Source organism: Ursus maritimus, unplaced genomic scaffold (genome assembly GCF_017311325.1).
Source record: "Ursus maritimus isolate PB19 unplaced genomic scaffold, ASM1731132v1 scaffold_25, whole genome shotgun sequence".
In the NCBI taxonomy this organism is placed as follows: domain Eukaryota; kingdom Metazoa; phylum Chordata; class Mammalia; order Carnivora; family Ursidae; genus Ursus; species Ursus maritimus.
This window is the reverse complement of record NW_024425008.1, coordinates 11,088,812-11,110,998: the sequence shown is the minus strand read 5'-3', so window position 1 is coordinate 11,110,998 and position 22,187 is coordinate 11,088,812. Positions and strand designations below refer to the sequence as shown.

Here is a 22,187-nt window from a genome sequence, read left to right as displayed (position 1 = left end):
GCTTGAATTTGGCGATACAAAGATGATCGCTTTTGCCCTTCGCCTATACATTCAGCATCCATTCAGCAAATATTCTTGGTGCTCAGTTTGTGCTAGGTGAAAAATAAAAAAACCCTCCTGAGGCCACCAAAAAAGCTTCATAAAGGAATACATATTTCAGCTGGGTCTTGAAGGGTCAAAAGGAATTTACGAGGCTCAGGAGAAGGTCACTCCTGGATGCAGAGACTTGAGCAGTTGTGGCATACTGAAGGACAGTGGGAAGATAAATGTGCTTGAGCATGCAGTACAAGGGTGGGTGGTGAAGGAAGAGGGAGATTGAGAACAGCTTGTGAAGGACCTTGATTTCCAGCTGAGGAGTTTAGATTGATTTGTTGGAAGGTGCATACTTTGCACAAAGAAAGGGCATGAGTATATTTGTTTTTTCAGGGTGGTCTCTGACAGCTGTATGGAGGATCAATTTGGAACACAGGAAAACTAGATGAAAGGAAATTGTAGCTATTGAGATAAGGTAAAGATTGCCTCAATTGAAATAGGATTGTGAAGGGTGTGAGAGATGTTTCTGAAATGTCAATTAGGATTCAACGGACGGCAGCAGTTTGGTGGACGGAGGGTGACTTCAGAGTTTTTGGTCCAGGAGACTAACTTTAGGTTGGTGATATCATTAAAATCAAGCCTAAGATATGTACATACAAATAGAATGGTGCCAACTTGCACCTTAAGGAGTGGCAGAGCACAAGGCTGTGCAGTACAAAGCATTGATTTTAGAGTCTAGTTTGTGCTGTTACAGTGGCCACAAGCTGCAGGTAGCTGTTGAGCACTTGAAATTGTGGTTAGATTGATTGGAGATGTGCTGAAAATATAAAATACACACTGGATTTCAAAGATGTGGTATGAAAAGTGATGTAAAATATCTCAATAATTAATCATGGTTGCATACTGAAATGATAATATTTTGAATATGTTGGGTTAAATAAAGTATATTAAAATTAATTTCACCTGTAAAGCTTTTCAATGTGGCTATGAGAAAATTTTTAATTACATTCATGGCTTGCGTTATATTTTTGTTGGGCAGAGCCAATGTAATCTAGACTAGTCTACACTAGATAAAGGAATTTTTTAAGGAGATGCGGTTTGAGCTGGGCCTTGAGGCAGTGGTGAGCAGTGATGTCAGAGCAGCTTGCTGGTGCCTTCCATTCCAGTTAAGACATTCAGGGTTTTGTTTTTTCAAGCAGTAAGAAGCCTTCAGAGATTTCTGAGCAAGGGTTAATATGTGGAGGGGTGTTTTAAAAGATTAATCTGACAGTAATGTTTAGGTTGAGACGAAGGGAGGAAAGGATGGAGGAAGAGAAACAGGGAAACCCAAATATAAGCCAATGAGGCCCTACTTTAAGGTACTGGTGGTAGGAAGGGAAAGGGGATGATACATAGGTGAGGCATTTTGAAGAAAAAATAATCAGGAGTTGGTAACAGACTTCAAGAAGAAGAAGTAAGGAAGGAATCAAATGTAGCGTTTCAAGCCTTGGTTACTTAGATAAGGACTAATGAAATCATGTCATAGAATTCTAAAGTATATTTGAGGCTAAAGGAATTTAGTTTTTAAATAGAACCAGCAAAGTTGGAAGGAGGAAGTGGTCTGCTAAATACTCTTCCTTTTTATCTCCTTTCTCTGTCTTATCTAATCAATCATACACACCAGCTAATTTTCCTAATATACAGAATTTCCTGTCTTATATCATCTTACTTTGTAATGGATCTTAAAATGTTTCTCTGTTGCCTGAAGAACTAGGTCCAGAGTCCAAGACCTTCCATTATGTGGCCCTTTTCTATTCATTAGGCCTTTTCTTTCATTTTTTGCTTATATGAAAGTGTGCCCAGCTGATTTTTCCACTAAACCTCTTGTCAGTTTTCATGTGCCTTTGATCATGTCATTCCCCTGTTTTGAATTCCTTTTCTTTTTGTCTCTCTCTACTCAGGTCCTTCTAATCCTTAACAAGTAATTTAAGATCCCACCTCTTTTATGATTCTCAGTAACATAAGCTAATGTCAGTTTTTAAAATCTTACTTCCTAAACTGCATATTTAACTCCTGATTATGACCAATTTGGTACATTATTATTTTTGTCTTTTATTATCCTTTTATTATCTTTTTTTTATGTAAGCTTTGGCTTCCTAAAATTATGACAAATTTCTTTAAGGACCATTTATTATACTACTTGCTGCTGCTCATGGTGTTCATCTTATGGCAAGACATAGAAGTTAAACACCGTAATTAAAAACAGAGGTAAATCTGCTATACCACATTCATCACACTCTCATTTCTTTATTTTTTAGATTTATAAAGAACTCTTCCCTTGAATTCATGGTGTTTCATCCTATATACAACTGAGATATCAGTAAGTAATGAATGTGTCTAATAAAGATACAACTTTAGTATGTTATGAGCAATTATATTAAAAATATCTTTTCATCTCTTGAAATCTGGGTCTGTGTGCAAAAAGCTTTAACATGAACTCATTCACTTCTGTCTGCAAGATCGTTTGTATTTTCAGTTCATAACCTAAGTAAAGAAAGGGGAAGTTAAGGTGAATTTGGGTAAAACAGAGTTTCTCTTAGGCCATTTTAATATAATTGTCATACAGAAAGCTTTTCGGCAGGGAGCATTTTTTTTAGATCCTTTCCAGAATTGTATTTACAAGTGTTTTTCATCAAATGGAGAATTAATATCTTTGTATTTCTCATACCTTACAAATAGGAACGTGCCAAGTCAATGTATTTTTAATTTTAACTTATTTGTTTCATCAGTTCTTTACTGAACAACTGTCGTGTGTTTAAAACATGTGCTAATATAGTAAGGAAACAAAAATGGATCAAGCCTGGTCTTGCACTCAAGAGAGCTCTCCCAAGCAAGGGGAAGTGCATATAAATAGCTAACTGTTAATGGTGTGGAAAGGGCCCAAAGCTCATTTGACACTTGCCATGCTTCAGTCATTCAAGAAGCTTTTATTGACCCTCCCACTATGTGTTAGGCACTATGGAGGCATTGGAGGATAACTGTGACCAAAATAGATGTGGAGTCCATAATTTAGTGCTGGGATGAGGAGGAGAGATGGGGGTGGGCAAAGCAAGTAAATAAATAGCAGGTATAGAGAGCAGTAAGTATTTTGAAGGAAATGGAATGATGTTACAGGATGTAACAGGGAAGGACTTTAGGGTTGTTAGAGAATCATCTCAGAATAAATTTGAGGCAGGGAAAAAAATATAGGAACTAGCTAGAGATCTTAGTGATAGTGGAGATAGAAGAAAATTCGAGAACTAGGATGGAGGTAAAAATGTAGCACTTACTGATAGATTATGTGGGATACAAAGTAAAGGAAGGATTCAAGGATGATGCCATCAGAGATCAGATGGTATTTATAGCTGTGGAACTGGTGAGATTACCTGGAAAGAAAAAAAAGTCCTACTGAAGAGCGCTGCCACATTTAGAGGTTGAAGAAAGAACGTAACTATCAGAGGAGATGGGGGAGTGACCAGGTTGATACAAGGAAAACCAGGAGAGGGTTGACAAAGAAGCCAAGGGAGGAGAGCATTTCAAGTGAGCCGAACACTTAATTTTACTGAATGCTGCTATGATTTCTCCCAGTTGAGGCCAGAGAAGTAAATGCCCATTGGCTTAAATTGCATAGAGGTTGGTCAGTGACCTTGGTGAAAGCACTTCTGGTGGGCTGGTGGAGAAAGAGGCCAGCTTTGCAAGTCTGAATGGGAGGCAAGAAAGTGGAGACACATTTGTGGACACGTATTCTGAGAACTTTTGCTGTGAAAGGGGAACATAGAAATGATGAAGTACTTGCGGGGGATTGTAGGATTAAGAGAGGGTTCTTTTAAATTGGGAAATTCTGGAGGATCTGCGTATGCTAATAAGAATGGTACATCAATGATTCATGGGTGATGCAGGGAAAAGGGAATGACTGAAGAGGTTCAGTCCTCTAGAAGGTAAAAAAATGAGAGTGGGATCCAGAGTACTCCTGGGGACTGGCCTTGGATGAGGGCAGGGCTATTGTTTCCATGTAATCAGAGACACAACAGTGTACATGCAGATATGTTAATAGAGTTGGGATTGGAAAATGGGTTACTATCTGATGACTTTGTTTTCTAATTGAGAATGAGGTGAGATTGTCAGCTGAGAGTAGAGTGGAGGGAGTGATGCATGATGCTTGAGCAGAGAAGGGGCAATGTGAAATCAGTCTCCGAGATAGCCTACTACAAAAACTCAGATTGGTGGGTAGTGCTTAGTGCCCATTTGATATACATACATATTTTTTTTCCATTTGAGATTTTTGACCATGAATTTAAAAGAGCAAATAGCACAGTCGTGGGATTGTTTTTTCTCTGGTAACATTCAGTTTCTGGAATAGGCAAAGTGAAGGATTGGAGTCAGTTGGGGTTGGAGTTTTGCCAGGCTGGTGCAAGGAAGGAGCACAGCAGCCAGACACTTGATCTGCAAGATACTCATGATGGCTTGTGGATCAACAGGAAGGGCATGAATGGAGACAGGAGAGGGTGAAAGAGTGGTCGGTGGATTAGAGATTCGGTGAGGCTGAAGGATTTTCGCAGTGGGGTTACTGAGTAAGCAAGGCGGGCGTGAGAGCAGGAGACGCCGGAAGGTGAACATTTGGAAATGGTACACCTCAGGGGTGATGAGGTCCAGGGCATAACCGCGGTGGTGGGGGAGCTGAAGTGAGATGAAGTTATTGGAATTGAGAAAGTCAGGGAACTAGAGTCAGTAAGTAGCGAAGTTACTGATGAGGACCGAGTCAGGAACTGAAGTCCTCAGTGAGTGAGGTCCGATTAACTGATTCTAGCAGTGAGGAGGAAAGCGGGAAGGCTCATAGTGAAACAGCTGAGAGGCCCTGGCGTATTTGGAGGAGGAAGAAGATCTGGTTTGGAAGCTGCAGTGAGGAGCAAGGAACACATATGTCTTGCTTTGGAGGTACAGGGGTACAAGGAAAAAAACCTTGAGAATGCTGCAGGAGAAACAGTTCCTGTGAAGATTGCCAGACAAAGAGAACCTTCAGGGAAAAGGTGCGGTTACGGGTGACGGTAAGCAGCGTCGTTCCAGAGGGCGTACTGAAAGGACTTGGGAGGGATAGAAAGTAGAGGAGTGGATCCGACTGGCAGATGAGCATATTAGTGATAATGGACAACCCAGGAGTCTTGGGTCTTTGGCTGTGTCTGGGGAGAAAAAGAATGCAAGCTGTGCTGGGATTGGTCTCCTGACAGCCTGTCATGAAAGGTGACAGTTTCCCGGAGCTTGTTGGTAGGACCTTGGGCAGCTGGTAGGAGATCATCAGGTATGTGTGACCTCTCCTACTTGCATAGTTGGCCAGGGAAGGCTAATTTACTTCAAGGAGCTAAGATCTGAAATGTTGCTCTGGGGCTGTACTTTGCTAATGAATGTGTTTGTAACATCTGTTTAATAGCATGCAGTTCTAGGTCTTCAATCCCAATAGATGTGTTCATGTTATATCTTCTTGAAATATATACAGTAGGCATCCCAACATAAATTCCATCGAATATATGTTGAGCACCTACTGTGTGTCAGGTTCTCTTTTAGGATTTGCAAACATAAGATTCTACCTCTAGGGACACGTGGGTGGCTCAGTCGGTTAAGCATCTCCCTTCAGCTCAGGTCATCATCCCAGGGTCCTGGGATCGAGTCCCACATGGGGCTCCTTGCTCGGCGGGGAGCCTGCTTCTCCCTCTGCCTCTCTCCCTTGCTCCTGCTCTCTTTCTCTGACAAATAAAATCTTAAAAAAAAAAAAAAGATTCTAACTCTATTTTTTAGTTGCTTACCTTACAGTACAAGCGTTTTTAACATTCAACACTTGAAAAGTATGTGGATTTCTATGTGTATGTGCACCTTATTTGTTTTTTGACGACCCATGGGAGAAGGAACAGTCCAGAGCTTTTTATCAGATTCTGAAGGGGGACTATTTATTTAAGGACCACTGGTCTAATAGAGAGAGAGACATGAAAGCTAATCATTGTAATGCAATGAAATCATTGCCATTACAGATAAAAATAAAGGAAGCACAAATTCACCTTTAAGAATGAGTTCATTAATTCATCATGTTTATTGAGGAAACTGGTAGTCTCTTTTCTAGGTGATTTACATATTATTTGAAATCTTCCAGCATCCTTTTTATGTGTATTATTATTAAAGATTTAATTTATTTATTTTTAAAGATTTTATTTATTTGAGAGACAGAGATAGCGACAGAGATAGTGAGAGAAAGCACGAGCAGGGAAGAGATGGAGAAGCAGGCTCCCCGCTCTGCAGGGAGCCCCATACAGAGCTAGATCCAGGATCCTGGGATCGCGACCTGAGCCAAAGGCAGATGCTTAACCGACTGAGCCACCCAGGTGCCCCATAAGATTGATTGATTGATTGTAGAGAGAGGGGGAGAGAGAGCGGGCACTGGGGAGTGGGGGGAGTGGGGAAGGTGGAGAGGAGCAGAGGGAAAGTCTTAAGTAGATTCTATGCTGAGCACAGAGCCGAATGCAGGTCTCTATGTCATGACCCTGAGATCTCTACCTGAGCCGAAACCAAGATTTGGATGCTTAAGTGTGCCAAGGTACCCTTTTTATGTGTATTATTCATACTCATGTTTATAGGCCAGGCTATGTAACTGAGGAAAGGTTAAGTAATTGCTTAGAACCACCTAGTAGTAGTTTCAAATCTGAAACTGTCTGATTCTAAAGTCTACTGCTTTTCATTAAGCCACACTGGGGAGCCACTGAAGGACGCATTGTAAGCAAGTGTGTAAGATCGTGTTTGTACTTTGAACCTTAGCAATGATGGAAATAGCTCTTTAAAGTGTTTGCTTTCAATCTTGAGAGACTATGGACTCTGGGAAACAAACTGAGGATTTCAGGTGGGGGGGCATGGGGTAGCCAGGTGAAGGGTATTAAGGAGGGCACGTGTTGTGATGAGCGCTGGGTGTTATATGCAACAAATGAATCGTTGAACACTACATCAGAAACTAATGATGTTACTGTATGTTGGCTAACTGAACATAATAAAAATAAATATATTTTTAAAAAATGTTAAATTTAAAAAAATAAATTCTGGAAAAATATAAGGAGACCAACCTTAAAAAAATAGTGTTTCTTTTCTATGTTTATAGAATTTCCGCCCACTTAGAAACTTGAGGGGCTGCTGGGTATCTCAGTGGGTTAAGCGTCTGCCTTCAGCTCAGGTCATGATCCTGGGGTCCTAGGATTGAGCCCCACATTGGGCTCCCTGCAGAGCAGGGAGCCTGCTTCTCCCTCTCCCTTGGCCTTCTGCTCCCCCTGCTTGTGTTCTTTCTCCCTCCTGTCAAATAAATAAATAAAATCTTAAAAAAAAAAACCTTGCTATAATATTAATTTGTACGTTATGTTTGTTAGACTATGATGTATGTTTAATTATATTTTTATTTCTTTTGAAAAGACTTTCTCGGTTGTTTTTGGATCAAAATGACATCTATTATCAAATTAACTACCCTCTCTGGGGTTCAAGAAGAGTCTGCTCTTTGCTATCTTCTGCAAGTTGATGAGTTTCGATTTCTGTTGGACTGTGGCTGGGATGAGCACTTTTCTATGGATATTATAGATTCCCTGAGGAAGTAAGTTACTTTTCATATATCTAGACTTTTATTAACTCAGCTTCTCTTTTCTACACTGTAATACCATTTTGATGATACACAGTGTTTGCTTTCTTTGCTCTATTTTAATTTATAGTAAAAGACTTAGTTTTACTTACGCCAAAGAGCCAGTGACTGTTTCCATTTGTAAAGTTTTGATTGCAATATGAGCTGTGTTTATTGAAATTCAGTAAAATGTTAAGTGTTAATTGACTAATGGATCTCAGTAGAGATTTTTGCACCGTAATTTTAGAGAAGAATAAGGGTATAAGAATTTGAAGGGAGGAAAAACCCTCCATGTGGAAGGTCTGCCATGAGATCACGTTAGCTTACTTTCTATCTCTTTTCATCCTCCATATTGAGCTTTGGTGCCCAGAATAATGACCATAAAATACAAAAGGGTACTAATCCATCAAAGAAAAATCCAGTTATGCTGTAGTTTTATACTAATTATGGAAGGAAAGAGAACTTAAATAGGTAAAAGCTTAGAACTTGTAGCAAGACATTTTTTTTTCTAATTTCTTTTGTCAGTGAGAGCATATGCTTTATTAATTAAAGTTTCACTATAGTGAATGTGCTGTCAGTCACCATGGTAAAAAGCAGAGGCAAAAATCCATAATAAATCTGTGGCCATTTAAATATCTTCTCCCTAACAATTTCTGAAATTTCAAGTTGAGTTCTTGAACTTTAATTAATAGTATGTGAAATAGCCTTTCAGAATCAACTTATGTGTGAATCCATTCGTTCTCTTTTTCTTTTCTTTTTTTTTATGTGTATAGACATCATTTGTTTTGTGCAACACATACCATACTTTTGGTATCTATGCAGGATGGGGGTAGTAATAACTCATACTGATAGGTATCATAATTTTAGCTCTTTTGCTCTTTTACCCCAGCCTAGTCTTTACTCTTATATGGCTTCACTCATTTATGGAACATAAGAAGTAGGAAGATCGGTAGGAGAAGAAAGGGAAGAAGGAAGGGGTGGTAATCAGAAGGGGGAATGAACCAAGAGAGACTGTGGACTCTGGGAAACAAACTGAGGGCCTCAGAGGGAAGGGGGGTGGGGGACTGGGATAGACCGGTGATGGGTAGTAAGGAGGGCACGTATTGCATGGTGCACTGGGTGTTATACGCAAGTAATGAATCATGGAACTTTTCATCAAAAACTAGGGATGTACTGTATGGTGACTAACATAACATAATAAAAAATTATTATTAAAAAAAAAAACCCAAGATTGGAGAAATTGAGAAGGCATTTTGATCATGTTCTCCTAGGCACGTTCACCAAATTGATGCGGTACTGTTGTCCCACCCCGATCCCCTTCATCTCGGTGCCCTCCCGTACGCCGTTGGGAAGTTGGGTCTGAACTGTGCTATCTACGCGACCATTCCTGTTTATAAAATGGGGCAGATGTTCATGTATGATCTTTACCAGGTAACTCAAGCAATTAAAAAACGCTTTTTACACTCCTGCTGTGATCATGTTTGACCTCTGATTTGTGTTCTTCTTTCAGTCTCGACACAATACAGAAGACTTTACACTCTTTACGTTAGATGATGTGGATGCAGCCTTTGATAAAATACAACAGTTAAAATTCTCTCAGATTGTGAATTTGAAAGGTAAAAAATGGGGTTTAACCGACCTTGAAAAGTGCAAGGGGTGTTGGTAGTAAAAATCATAGGCCCTGTGGTCTGAAAAAGAAATTAGCATGTTCTGATTTGGAACTCTGAACTTCTCCCAAGTCATTTGGATTTTAAAATATTCCAAACTAAATACTAACACAATGTTAATAGCTGAAGCCTTTTTCACATTTAACTTGGGAAAGACTTATTTAGTGTTCACTGTATGTGATGGGCACAGGTAACGTGCCAGGCCCTCGTTCTTGAAGTACACGGTTAGGGTGAGGGGCTCAGATGACTAAATGTAGTGATTGAAGTCTTGAAGGAAATGCAGTGCCATGGCAGCATAGTAGAAGATAACTGAATTCTAGAATTGGGTATTAAGAAGTTTATTATTTATTGAGGTCAGAAGGTCCCCTGTTACGAATAGATTTCTCACGTATGGAGAGAGATGTATTAAGTACGAAGCCTTGCGTCGAAATTGAGAAACTGGTGCCACGGCGGACTCTGATGATCTCGTCAAGAAGTAAAGTCACAGCAGTTTGGCTTGTACTTCATTTTTTACGTAGGATACATTTTTTACCATGAGATTTGAATTGTTACTCTGTCAGTTTAGAGGTTAGCAAAAATGGAAACATTGGATGATTGTGTACCATATAAATGTTCAAATTTATCCATTCATACTAAGTAATTTAATAGGGCGCTGGCTTTTAAATCCAATCTCTTTGTAATATTTCAGTTTATGAACACAGATATGTAAGATTTCATAACAAAACAAGAGTGTTTGTCTACAGTGAGGGAATGGAGTAGCTGGGGCCCAGGAGAGTGAGACTTGCATTTTCACTGTTTGCCTTTTTACTTTGGGATTTTGTATCACTGCATATATTAGATAATAAAAGTAGTTTATAAATAAGCTTTCTCTCGGCTTGTAAAAGAAATCTGAGTGTTGTCACTGTCTTACTGACATAGGTAAAGGACATGGCTTGTCTATCACACCTCTGCCCGCTGGTCATATGATAGGTGGAACAATATGGAAAATAGTCAAAGATGGAGAAGAAGAAATTGTTTACGCAGTTGACTTTAACCACAAGAGGGAGATGTAGGTATATCAAGATAAAAGCTAATGGAATGCAGTTGCTATTGTTTCATTCTTTGGAGGGAAAATTAAAGAGTTCTTTTTTTTTTTAACTAGAAATCTAGAACTACTTAAAAGCCTCAAATAGTGAATTTTTTGCATTGTAAGGGGAAACTTTGATATAAGAGATAACGTATTTTACAAATTGACATGTAAATATCCACTTTGTAAAACAGATATCTCCCTGGAGATGTTGCAAAGGAGATTAATTTTACTATGTAAAATTATATTTTATATGCTACTTGACCTGGTATTTAAAGGGACTTTGTGGGTGGCTTTTTTTTTTTTTTGTAAAGTTAGTAATTATGATATGACTATATTTAAAGTCAGACTCCTTTTAAAAGGGGACACAGTAGTGGTAATTTTAAATACTTCATTTTGTACTCACAGCATTACTATAAAATTGTTTTGGTGTTTAGTTTCATAGAGGCTTCTTTTGTAATTTCTGTACATTAAGTTCACAGAATTTTGTATGAGATGACAGTAGCCTCAAGATCTTTTGTGTATTTAGAAATAGATAAGACTAATAAGTTTTAGGCTCTTGTAATCACAGATTAATGAGGGCAGTATGGATATTTGAGTGAATTAAATGGTATTCAAGCATTTTGATAAAAAGTTTGTGGTGGTGTTTTCTTTCTTTCTTTTTCTTTTTCTTTCTTTTTTTTTTACCACATAACAAATAAATTTCAGATAGATTAGAATTAAATAGAAAATGAAACAATACGAGTGAGTCTAATTTCTGATATGAAAAAGAGTTTGTGAGTGTAAAGGCAATGGACAAAGTTACAAAGGAAAACTTTGATAGATTTGATTATATGTAGATTCAAAACATCTGACACAATAAACTAAAGAACAGTAAAGTAGGGAAAATATTTGCAGCATGTTGGCTAAAGGCTTACGTGTATAAGACCAGGTATTGACCAATCAAAAAGATGCCAGTTACAAAATGGACGAAAGTTATAAAAGTCAAAAAATTTAAATGGTAATTCTTTTTAAAATTAAATATTATTAAAATGATTTTTAAATGGTAGTGTTCTTCCAGGAAATATTTAGTGAGTTGCTCATTCTTTTTGGTTGAGCCTTTCTGGAAAAGGGAGAGCTTTCTGAAAATGGTTAAATCTTTCTGGAAAGCCATTTAGCAAAATTGTATATTGTAGTAAATAATTTCTAGGAATGTGTCCTAAAGATACAGTCGGAAATGCAGTTGAAGCTTTTTGCGAAAATGTTCTTTGAGATTATTTATAATGACAAGAAAAGTAACCTAAACAAAGGGAAGTGATCAAATAAAATACACAGTAGGAGGTTTTTACAATTGTTAAAAAATAGGTTTAGAAACCAATTTTAGTGTCATGGGAGAAAACCAGGGTATAAAACTGAATATAGAGGCATATACATGAGGTGCCGCATTTATGAAATACATCAGTATATATATGCATAGGAAAGTGTATTTGTATGCTTAGAAGGATGTATACCAAAATATATCAATTTCTCTGAGTGATAGTACTCTGGAAGATCTTAATATTCCTTTTTTTTTTTTTTTTTAACCTACTAGATTTCCTATTAATGAGCATGTGTCCTTTTATAGTTAGGGAAGGAAAAATCTTATAAAAGAAAGTTTTTAATTTTTTAGGTAAGATAAGCAGTTTATTTGAAGTGCAATAAAATATTCCTCTTCTTCAACTTTGTTATAGCCATTTAAATGGATGTTCCCTGGAAATGCTAAGCAGACCCTCCCTGCTTATCACAGATTCCTTTAATGCTACGTACGTGCAGCCTAGGAGAAAACAGAGAGACGAGCAACTTCTGAGTACGTATTACATAGTACTATCCTCTATGGAGGTGCGTGGTAGTATGAATTACTGTTTCTTCTATTTTGTTTAACACTTTTCTTGTCGTGAGAGATTGGTAACTCTAATTTTTTTTTTTTTTAAAGACGGAGAGGTGGGGGAGGGGCAGAGGGAGAGAGAGAATCTTAAACAGCCTCCACGCCCAGTGTGGAGCCCCACGAAAGTCTTAATCTCAGGACCCTGAGATCATAGCCAAAATCAAGAGTCAGATGCTTAACCAACTGAGCCACCCAGGCGCCCCTAACTCTAATCTTTTTGGGAAAACATTATGAGACCATATCATCATTTTGTACAAAAAGATGCTTTATTTGGTTTCAATTTAGCTTTTGTGGGATAAGGATAGAGATTGACTTCTCCCTGTTATTCAGCACGTAGCTAGCTCTACCTGGCATTCACTTGTAGATGTCTAGGGAATGCCAGAATATATAAAGAGCTCATAGAACTCTATTAGAAAAAATTTACGCTCTAAAAGAAAAATGAGCAGAGGAGATCCATGAGGCTGCAAATAGTCCACTGCTTTTGGTGTCGGGCGTCTTGCACGCTCATCTAGTCGTCCCGGTTCTAAAGAGGAGCCTCTGGGCCATCCCCCATTGCTTCTGCTTTAGCTCCAGCTGCTTTACCTTCTTACTCCTTTTTTGTAAGCTACATGGGATTTCAACAGGAAAGTTAGATTCTACTTTTAAACATGTTTGAAACCACTGCTTTCATCCATCTACTTAAAAAGCAGAGCTTGTGTACTGTGTTGTATTCGCTTTAAGAAGGTATTCAGTTCTTGTGTTTTTTTGTTTGTTTTTGCTAGAGTTTGGTTTTACCAAATGTTTCCAAGCTGACTTTAATGTAGAGCGAGGAAATCCACTCCTAAAGATAACTTTGGTTGGAAGAGGGAATTTGATCTATATTTTATCGTGTAGGCATACACACACACAAAATGTGTATGTATAAAAGAGAAAGTATGAATGTGTGTATTTGTGTGTATAAATTTGGGAATTATTTATAACAAAGTTATAAAATAATTGGCCCCAGCGTACTGTACAAATGTCATTTTCTATGTGTACTATGGGTGAAAAGGGCTGGGGACCACTGATTCACACTTTTTCAGTGAAAAATAATTGAGAATTAAAATGGCATTGTTTTTCACTCCTATGAAGATACATTCATAGAATAAAAAGTAGTTGTAATAACCTGAGTGGAATTTTAAAAATTGTGTACCTAGCCTAATAATTGCTTATTTATAAATTGTAGTCTTTATACTGGAGAAAAAGTCATCTTTAATTTTGCAGCAAGGTATTGTTACATTCTCTGTGGATTTTACATTCTTGTTTTCTAGCAAATGTCCTGGAAACACTTCGAGGTGATGGAAATGTCTTAATAGCAGTGGACACTGCAGGCAGAGTTTTGGAACTTGCTCAACTCCTTGATCAAATCTGGAGAACTAAAGATGCAGGTCTGGGCGTCTACTCACTGGCACTCCTCAATAATGTCAGCTATAATGTGGTGGAGTTTTCCAAGTCCCAGGTTTGTTTTCATGGTGTCATTTGTAATACCGAAGTTTGCTACAGAAATTGGACTTACGGAAAACAATGTTTTAGTTGCCCTTTAGATCTTATTTTTCTGTTGAAGAGGTTGATGATGATAATGGTAGCGAACCACTTGTTCTGTGTGTTCACATGGAATATTTCATTTAGTCCTTCTAGACCCTATGAAGTAGGTTCTGTTTTTGTCCACATCTTACAGATTGGGGAAGTTGCTTCTCCTTTAATGCTTGGTATCACAATCTGTAAAATGGGGACAAAAGTAGACCCTACCTTATAGGACATAAATGTTAGAATCCATTTTTCTCTTCTTTCTGAATAAGCTCTTTCCCTTGAAATTGCAATCTTGGGTAAGATATTTATTTAAAACTTACACTTTGTATTGCATGGTGCACTGGGTGTTATACGCAACTAATGAATCATCGAGCCTTACATCGGAAACTGGGGATGTACTGTATGGTGACTAACATAATATAATAAAAAACCATTAAAAAATGCTAAAAAAAAATAAAACTTTGCTTTCTTAGTGAGATTTAAGGTGAGTTGTAACTGAAATAGGCAAATTTGGATTTTTAGGGATGAACTATGGGGTGGGAGGATCAAATGGGGAACAGAACAAAAAATAAGCTGCTCATCAGAATGGTACAAGTTTAAAGAACCATTGGTGGTGAAGACTTCAAAGAAGACAGAACATGAACTTCTAGACTTTGTGAAAGACATTACAGTTATAATCTAGTATTTTCTAATTATGGTCATCCTTTCCCCCCATATTAGGTAGAATGGATGAGTGACAAATTGATGAGATGTTTTGAAGACAAAAGAAATAATCCATTTCAGTTTCGCCATCTCTCTTTATGTCATGGTCTTTCTGACTTGGCTCGGGTACCTAGCCCCAAAGTGGTACTCGCCAGCCAGCCCGACCTGGAATGTGGATTTTCAAGGGATCTCTTCATTCAGTGGTGTCAGGACCCTAAAAACTCAATCATTCTAACTTACAGAACTACTCCTGGGACTTTAGCACGTTTCCTAATTGATAATCCTTCTGAAAAAATTACAGAAATAGAGGTAAGTGCTTGTATGTGAACTTTGTCGTAAAACTGTTTGGGGGACATATGCATGATGTTTATAGAAATCAGTGATAAAAAATGAAACTTGAAATTGTTTCCAGATTTTTATCAGAGTAACAGTAGAGAGTCTTTAATAGCACAAGTTTCAGAGCTCCTTAATTGGAAATTTTCATTCTTTAACCCTTCCATGGTATCCTCTGGAGCTGTGCCCAGAAGGTGTCACATATCCTGTATTCTCAAGTGCTCTTTGAAAAGTTCTTTTCACATCCTTTCCCTAATTGAAATCTGGCTGTTTTGTAACAATAGTCTTTTTCCTGTAGGCCTCTCAAATAGACGCTCTTTTTTTCCTCTTTCATGCTTTATGTACTTTGGGTGGGGTAGGTGTCCTTTTTCTGTTATGCAGCTTTCAAGCCATTTCTCTTCCCTCTCTAGGTCATGTCATCAGACTTGACAATACCCTGACCCCTTCTGACATTTATTGATCTCTTGGTCATTCTCTGTCCTTCATTGGTGACTTTCACCCTGGTCCACAGTCTTCCTGTCCACTCACTCAGGGCTGCATTCTTGATGACTCTAGTGTTCATATGTGTGGTCTGTCCAAGTCCTTGCCCCTCTCAGTTCCTTGACACCTAATTTCGTAATGATCTTTTCCTCCATTCCACCTTAGCCATCCTTTCCCACAATCATACTGTCTACTCTTGTGGTCGTACCCTTCACCTTGTTACGGGTTACCTCTGAAGATGTCCGGCTCAAGCATCCCACTCTGATCTTACAGCTGACTTGCTCTAATACTCCCATGCCAACAATTCTTTGGTTCCATTGGGACTTTAAATTTGTGAACCTTGCCACTTTTACTATCCATCATTGCTCCAGCTTCTAGGCAGTGGTCCATCATTATTTTACAAACACCTTTAACTCTGTTACCCTCCTGTTTATTGTACTCACCTGGCAAAGCTTTGAACCATTTGCTTAACTGTTCCTATACTCAAGCAACCTTTATGTTACTAGCGTTAAACACACTACTGTGTGGGCAGGTTGCCCTTCACATTCATTACCTCGCATCTCAGACGGGCGCCCAGCACCAACCCAACATTCCCTAAGATACTCCTTTTCCTACTCTCCAGTTAGATAGCTTCATACCTTCCTTCTCTTTAAAAATCCTACAGCTCATCTCAGCCCTCACCCATAGCACATGAAGTTGTTTCAAACTTAGCTAAGAATTAGAAGCAGTCAGACAAGAATCCCCTTATCTTCTCCCCATTGAAGAGCCGAACTTGTTCCTGTATCTGCATTTGCTGCTTTATCTCTTGTTAATGGGAGCAAAACAAGTAGCCAAGTCACCAATATGCCAAAAGATCATTTTGCTTAATAACCAGCCCATCACATCTATCAATTTTTCAAAGCTAGCTAGTATCATTAACTGTGAAGTCTGTAGCAATTGATACTGAATGGGCTAATAACCGCCAAAGTTGGGCACAGTTGTAGATGACTTTTTTATTTTTCCTTCCTAGTAGCCATGTTAAGGAATGTTGTTTGGTAGAAGCTGAGTGATAAGTGTACCTTAGTCTTTAACTTTACTTAAGAAAAGCACAAAAATAGTAACTAGAATCTCATATACATTCACTGTAAATACAGAATTGTTGAGGAAGGATTTGCAGCAAGCGTATCAAAGTGAAAACTGTCCTTTGGATTATTTAATAGCTTAGAAACATGGAGTTTTCTTTAAAAATTAAAAGAACTCAGGGGCACCTGGGTGGCTCACTTAGTTAAGCAGCCAGCTTTTGATTTCAGCTCAGGTCATAATCTCAGGGTTGTAAGGTTGTGAGATGGAGTCCCTAGTCAGGCTCCTACGCTCAGCGGGGAGTCTGCTTGAGATTCTCCCTCTCCCTCTGGCCTCCCCCTCTCCACGTGCATATGCATGCACACGCTCTTTCTCTCTAAAATAAATAAATAAATCTTAAGGAAAAAAATTGAAAGAGCTCTTTGAAATACTTGAAATAGTTTAATCAGCTATGAAATACTGAATTTGAAAATAATGATTACTAGAAATTCAATTAAGGTTGATAGGCATAGGCCATTTGAGGAATTAATAAAAGAATATTAAAAACGGTTTCAGTTTGAAAAAAATAGAAAAGGACATTTGGAGCTGTAACTTGAAACATTAGGTTTTTGACATTTTAATAAGTAGTACTAACTCTTAGGATTCTTTTCCTTCTCCCCTTGTAGGGATGTTTCTTCTGTATTTATGCCTTCTCTCTTCATGACCTATCAGTTTTTCCCTCTATTTGGTCATATGCAAAGCACTATGCTCTTTCTCCTCCCCCTAGTCCCAGACTTAACTCTTCTCTGAGTCTTCCCCATCTCAGACAATAGCAACACTTCCTACAGATTTACTCTGGCCAAAAAAGTACAGATTTTTTAAGTGTCCATTGCCACGTAACATATGCTGGAAGTATGCATGTTGAAGTGCACAGTGTGGTACACGTTCACAAACCGAATACCTCTGTCTAGCTTGTACCCAGACCAAGAAGTATCAGCAGGACCTCACACATCCCCTTCCGGGTCCTTCCCCTCCGAGGGAAACCGCTATCCCGACTTCTCATGCACAGATGGCTGTATTCTAAACATCCAAGTGTTTTCAAATAAATGAATTCCTTTTAGTAACTTTATAATAACACATGTGTATATATGTACTGTGATAATTGAATCCAGTGGTTCTCAGAGTATGGTGTGAGGGCCCCATAGGGGGCTGAGACCCTTTCAGGGAGTGCCTAAGGTCAAAACCACTTCTGATAGTAATATCAAGGTGTTGTTTGCCTTTTCACCGTGCCTGCATTTAACATTGCAGAGTCAAAGCAGCGGTGGGAAAGGTGCTGGTGCCTTAGCGTAAATCCAGCGGTGGCATCAGCCAGCAGCAGCCACCGCCTTGTACATCAGCACACACTCGAAGTTTCACTGAAGCACGTTCTTGACAAAGCAGTAAAAGTTATTAATTTTATTAAATCCTTTGAGTAGAAAGTTTGTAAAAACAATCTAGACGGCAAGACGGGAAGTACGCACATAGCAGCCATGTTGCATACTAACACAAGACGTTTGTCTCGGAGAGAGCCGCTTGTATCACTGAGCTGAGTTAACTGGGCACTTTTTTCCTGGAACGCCATTTTTACTTGAAATAATGGCATGGTTATTCAGACTTGGCTTTTCGGCAGATATTCTCTCAAAGATGAATAAGTTGAGCTTGTCACTCTAAGGAAAACAATTGATACCACTTGTTGCCTAAATCTGATGAAATTCAGACTTTCAAGTAAGAAGTAGAATTTTGGAAAGCGATGCTCATCACCATGTGATTGACAACTTAAACTTAGAAGGCTTTGCTGATGAGATTGGTGGTGATATTTGCAAATGTGATTTTTGAAATACTGTCAACATTTGTAAGATCTGTGTAACTTGGTGAACCAGTATTTTGCAAATAACCGATGCCTGTCGGTACAAAATAGTGCACGGATAAAAGAGCCATTCAAAGTGCAAGATAAATCAATAAATTTTCATATAACAGTATAAGAATTTGTTGGTTTCAGATTCCACATTACAACTAATCTTTAAGAAACCACCTGTTTTTGAGTTTTAATGTAGTACCAAGGAATATTCATGGAAACTCTATTTAAATATTTTTCCCTTTTCCAATTATACATCTGTGTGAGGCTGCATTTTCTTCAGATGCTTTAACCAAAACAACATATCGCAGGAGATTGAATTCGGCAGATGTGAGGATCCAGCTGTCTTCTATTGAGCTAGACATTAAAGAGACTTGCAAAAATGTAAAATAATGCCATGCTTTCCACTATTTTTTTTTTGCTTTAAAAAATATAATGATCTTTTGTAAAAACATGATAATGTTACTATGCAATGGTTTTATTATTTTTTAGTGAACAGGTGAATATTTTAAAACTCTTATTCTGATAGGGTAGACGTTAATAAATGTAATCTACAGAAAACCCCCCAAATTCTTTGGGGTTTTCAGTAATTTTAAGGAGTCTAAGGCAATCCTGAGATTAAAAAGTTTGAGACACCTGATTTAATCATCCCATGTTGATGGATTTTAAAGTTGGGTACAGTTTTTTACCATTACAAACATTGCTGCAATGTACTTTTTCCCTCACACTTGTGATTGTTTCTCTAGGATAAATTCTTAGAAGTAGAAATGCTGTGTCAAATGACAAGCACATTTTTATGTTGAGATGTTGGCAAATTGCCGTCTACCATAGTTGTGCTAATTTTTCCATAGATACATAGTAATTAACATTGCCAGTCTAATAGATTATAAAATGGTATTACGGTGATGTCTGGGAGGCTCAGTCAGTTAAGTGTCTGTCTTTAGCTCAGGTCATGATCCCTGAGTCCTGGGATTGAGCCCCACGTCGGGCTCCCTGCTCACTGGGGAGTCTGCTTCTCCCTCTCCACATTGTGCCCGCCCCTTGCTCGAGCGTGCTCTCCCTCTCTCTCTCTCAAATAAATAAATAAATAAAATCTTAAGAAAATGAAATGGTATTACATTTCAAAATATTTTGCATTTTTCAAAACTCAGCAAAACGAGATATCTTTTCATAGCTGTTAGTTGTTTTTCTTATTTTGTAAATCGCTTATGTATGGATTTGTCCTTTTTTGATGTGTTGCTCATCTTTTTTTTTTTTTAACTGATGTGGAAGAGCTCGTAGGAGAAAAGAGCTTCTGATAGTCATGTAGTGCTGTGAATAATTTTCTCCATTCCCTATAATTTTATGAGATTTTTAAATGTCAAAGAGATTTATTTTTTTTTCATGTTGCCGTATTTACTCATCTTCTCCTTTGTGGCTTTGGGTTTTATGTCCTGCGTAGGCCTCACCTACTCCAAAATATAAAAATACTTAATCTGTATTTTCTTTTCCCGATTGGTGATTTTTAACCAGTTTAAATTAAACCCAGTCTAGAAATGTGGCAGCTCAATTTTGGTGCTAATCTAAATAGGATCTGTAATTGCATGGAATGGGAACTTGAATAATGTCAAATTTAAGATGATAAATTCACCGATGTGCTACATCTTACACCCCACCGTCTGACCCCTGATACCGATGCTTCCTCCTGTCTGCTGTTTTTCTCTAGTTGAGGAAACGTGTGAAGCTTGAAGGGAAAGAACTAGAAGAATACTTGGAAAAAGAGAAACTAAAGAAAGAAGCGGCAAAAAAACTTGAGCAGTCAAAAGAGTGAGTTATTTTCAGACAGATTAGAAGCTTATATGTAAATTACATGTAATTTAAGAACTTATTTCTAAGATACTAAAGTTTATTTGAAAATATTTAAATTTTCCTTGAGAAACAAAACAGATGAGCACAGGGGAAGGGAATGAAAAATAAAATAAGATAAAGACAGAGAGGGAGACAAACCGTAAAAGACTCTTGAGTATAAGGAACAAATTGAGGGTTGCTGAAGGGGAGGTGGGTGGGTGGGGGCTGGGGTAACTGGGTGATGGGCATTAAGGAGGGCACGTGATGTGATGAGTACTGGGTGTTATATGCAGCTGATGAATCACTAAACTGTACCCTGAACTAATAATATACTATATGTTAACTAACTTGAATTTAAATTAAAAAAAAAAATACTTAAATTTTCTATTGACGTCACTATTTTTGTTAACATTTTTAAATGGTACTAGAATGCCAAGTTCTTTCAGTGCTAATTTTTTTGTTTTGTTTTTAAAAAATCAATTTTGTTTTTTTTTTTTTTTTTTTTTTTTTAAAGATTTTTTTTATTTAGTTGACAGAGACAGCCAGCGAGAGAGGGAACACAAGCAGGGGGAGTGGGAGAGGAAAAAGCAGGCTCATAGCAGAGGAGCCTGATGTGGGGCTCGATCCCCTAACGCCGGGATCACGCCCTGAGCCGAAGGCAGACGCTTAACGACTACGCCACCCAGGCGCCCCTGCACACATACTTCTAATTTCTTTTTCTTACTCCTCCCTTATGTGGCCATATTGCTACATGGTATCATCCTCCCTTCTCTCTGAAGAAATTCCTTTGATTTTTGTTTCATGGACTGCGTATCTGCAGGCAGTAACCTCCATCAGATTTTTCTGGTTGTTTTTTGTTTTTTTTATACTTATATTTGAATAATATTTTTACTGGGAATATGGATTAGCAGTTTACAGACTTCACTACTTTGTTTCTGGCAGCCAGTTTCAGACAATGCCATCATTGTTTTCTTTATTCCTCTGTAGTGTGTGTGTGTGTGTGTGTGTGTGTGTGTTTTCCTCCATTGATTATGATGTACTTTAGTGTGTTGTGTTACTTAAAAAATTTTTTTAATTGAGTATAGTTGATACTTTCAGTGCTAGTATGAATGTGTATTTATTAACTGGCAGTTAATGCTATTTTACAAAATTATCAATCCAATAAAATTACTATCACTGAATTAATTCAGAAATAATTTTGTGAATATTAATTCAAAATCTTATGGGGACTTTATGACCTTTATCTGTTCCACAATCCTCTTAGGGCAGACATAGATTCCAGTGATGAGAGTGATGTTGAGGAAGACATTGACCAGCCGTCGGCTCATAAGACTAAGCATGATCTGATGATGAAAGGTGAAGGTAGTCGTAAAGGAAGTTTCTTCAAACAGGCTAAAAAGTCTTACCCTATGTTTCCTGCCCCAGAAGAAAGAATTAAATGGGATGAATATGGAGAAATTATCAAGTATGTGAACAAAACGAGCTTTTCTTTCTTCCAGAGTAGACTGTGTATTTTGTGTATAACTCAGGGTATCGTTGCAACTAAGTAAATTTGGCTTTTCTGGTCACATCCTGTACTTTGATAGTTTCTGAGTCCTCCACTTTGAAAGATACAGAGGACTTGTATAGTTTGACAGTATAGTATAAAATAGAAAGGTTGAGGTACATCTCAAGAATTAATATTAAAGGCAAAGTAGTAGTTTCATTACCTAGGTATGTGAAAAGTTTTAAAAAATGAGCAAGACTTTTTTCCCCCACTTAAAAAGAGAGGGTAAGGGGGCACCTGGGTGGCTCAGTAGGTTGAGCCTCTGACTCTTGATTTTGGCTCAGGTCATGATCTCAGGGTCCTGGGATTGAGCCCTGCATGGGGCTCCCTGCTCAGCGGGGAGTCTGCTAGAGAGTCTCCCTCCCTCTCCCTCTGCCCCTCCCCCCACTCGCTCGTGAGCTCTCTCGAATAAATCTAAAAGAAAGAAAGAGGGTAAGGGACATGCACTGGAGAAATAGGATAGGGAGAATTTTTGATGGATGGTGATGTGTGAAGT

The 22,187-nt window shown here is 38.2% G+C and overlaps 1 protein-coding gene across 1 annotated transcript in view; it reads left to right on the top strand.

Moving 5' to 3' along the window:
- Positions 1-22,187, top strand: part of CPSF2 (cleavage and polyadenylation specific factor 2) — a 35,303-nt gene that overhangs the window by 1,137 nt on the left and 11,979 nt on the right. The window contains exons 2-11 of the mRNA XM_008698489.2: positions 2,331-2,392; positions 7,489-7,663; positions 8,959-9,118; positions 9,198-9,303; positions 10,273-10,402; positions 12,130-12,245; positions 13,613-13,800; positions 14,592-14,882; positions 20,024-20,124; positions 21,410-21,610. Of these exons, the coding sequence (XP_008696711.1) occupies positions 7,515-7,663; positions 8,959-9,118; positions 9,198-9,303; positions 10,273-10,402; positions 12,130-12,245; positions 13,613-13,800; positions 14,592-14,882; positions 20,024-20,124; positions 21,410-21,610 (1,442 nt within the window). The 5' untranslated portion in view covers positions 2,331-2,392; positions 7,489-7,514. The remainder of the gene's footprint in view (positions 1-2,330; positions 2,393-7,488; positions 7,664-8,958; positions 9,119-9,197; positions 9,304-10,272; positions 10,403-12,129; positions 12,246-13,612; positions 13,801-14,591; positions 14,883-20,023; positions 20,125-21,409; positions 21,611-22,187) is intronic.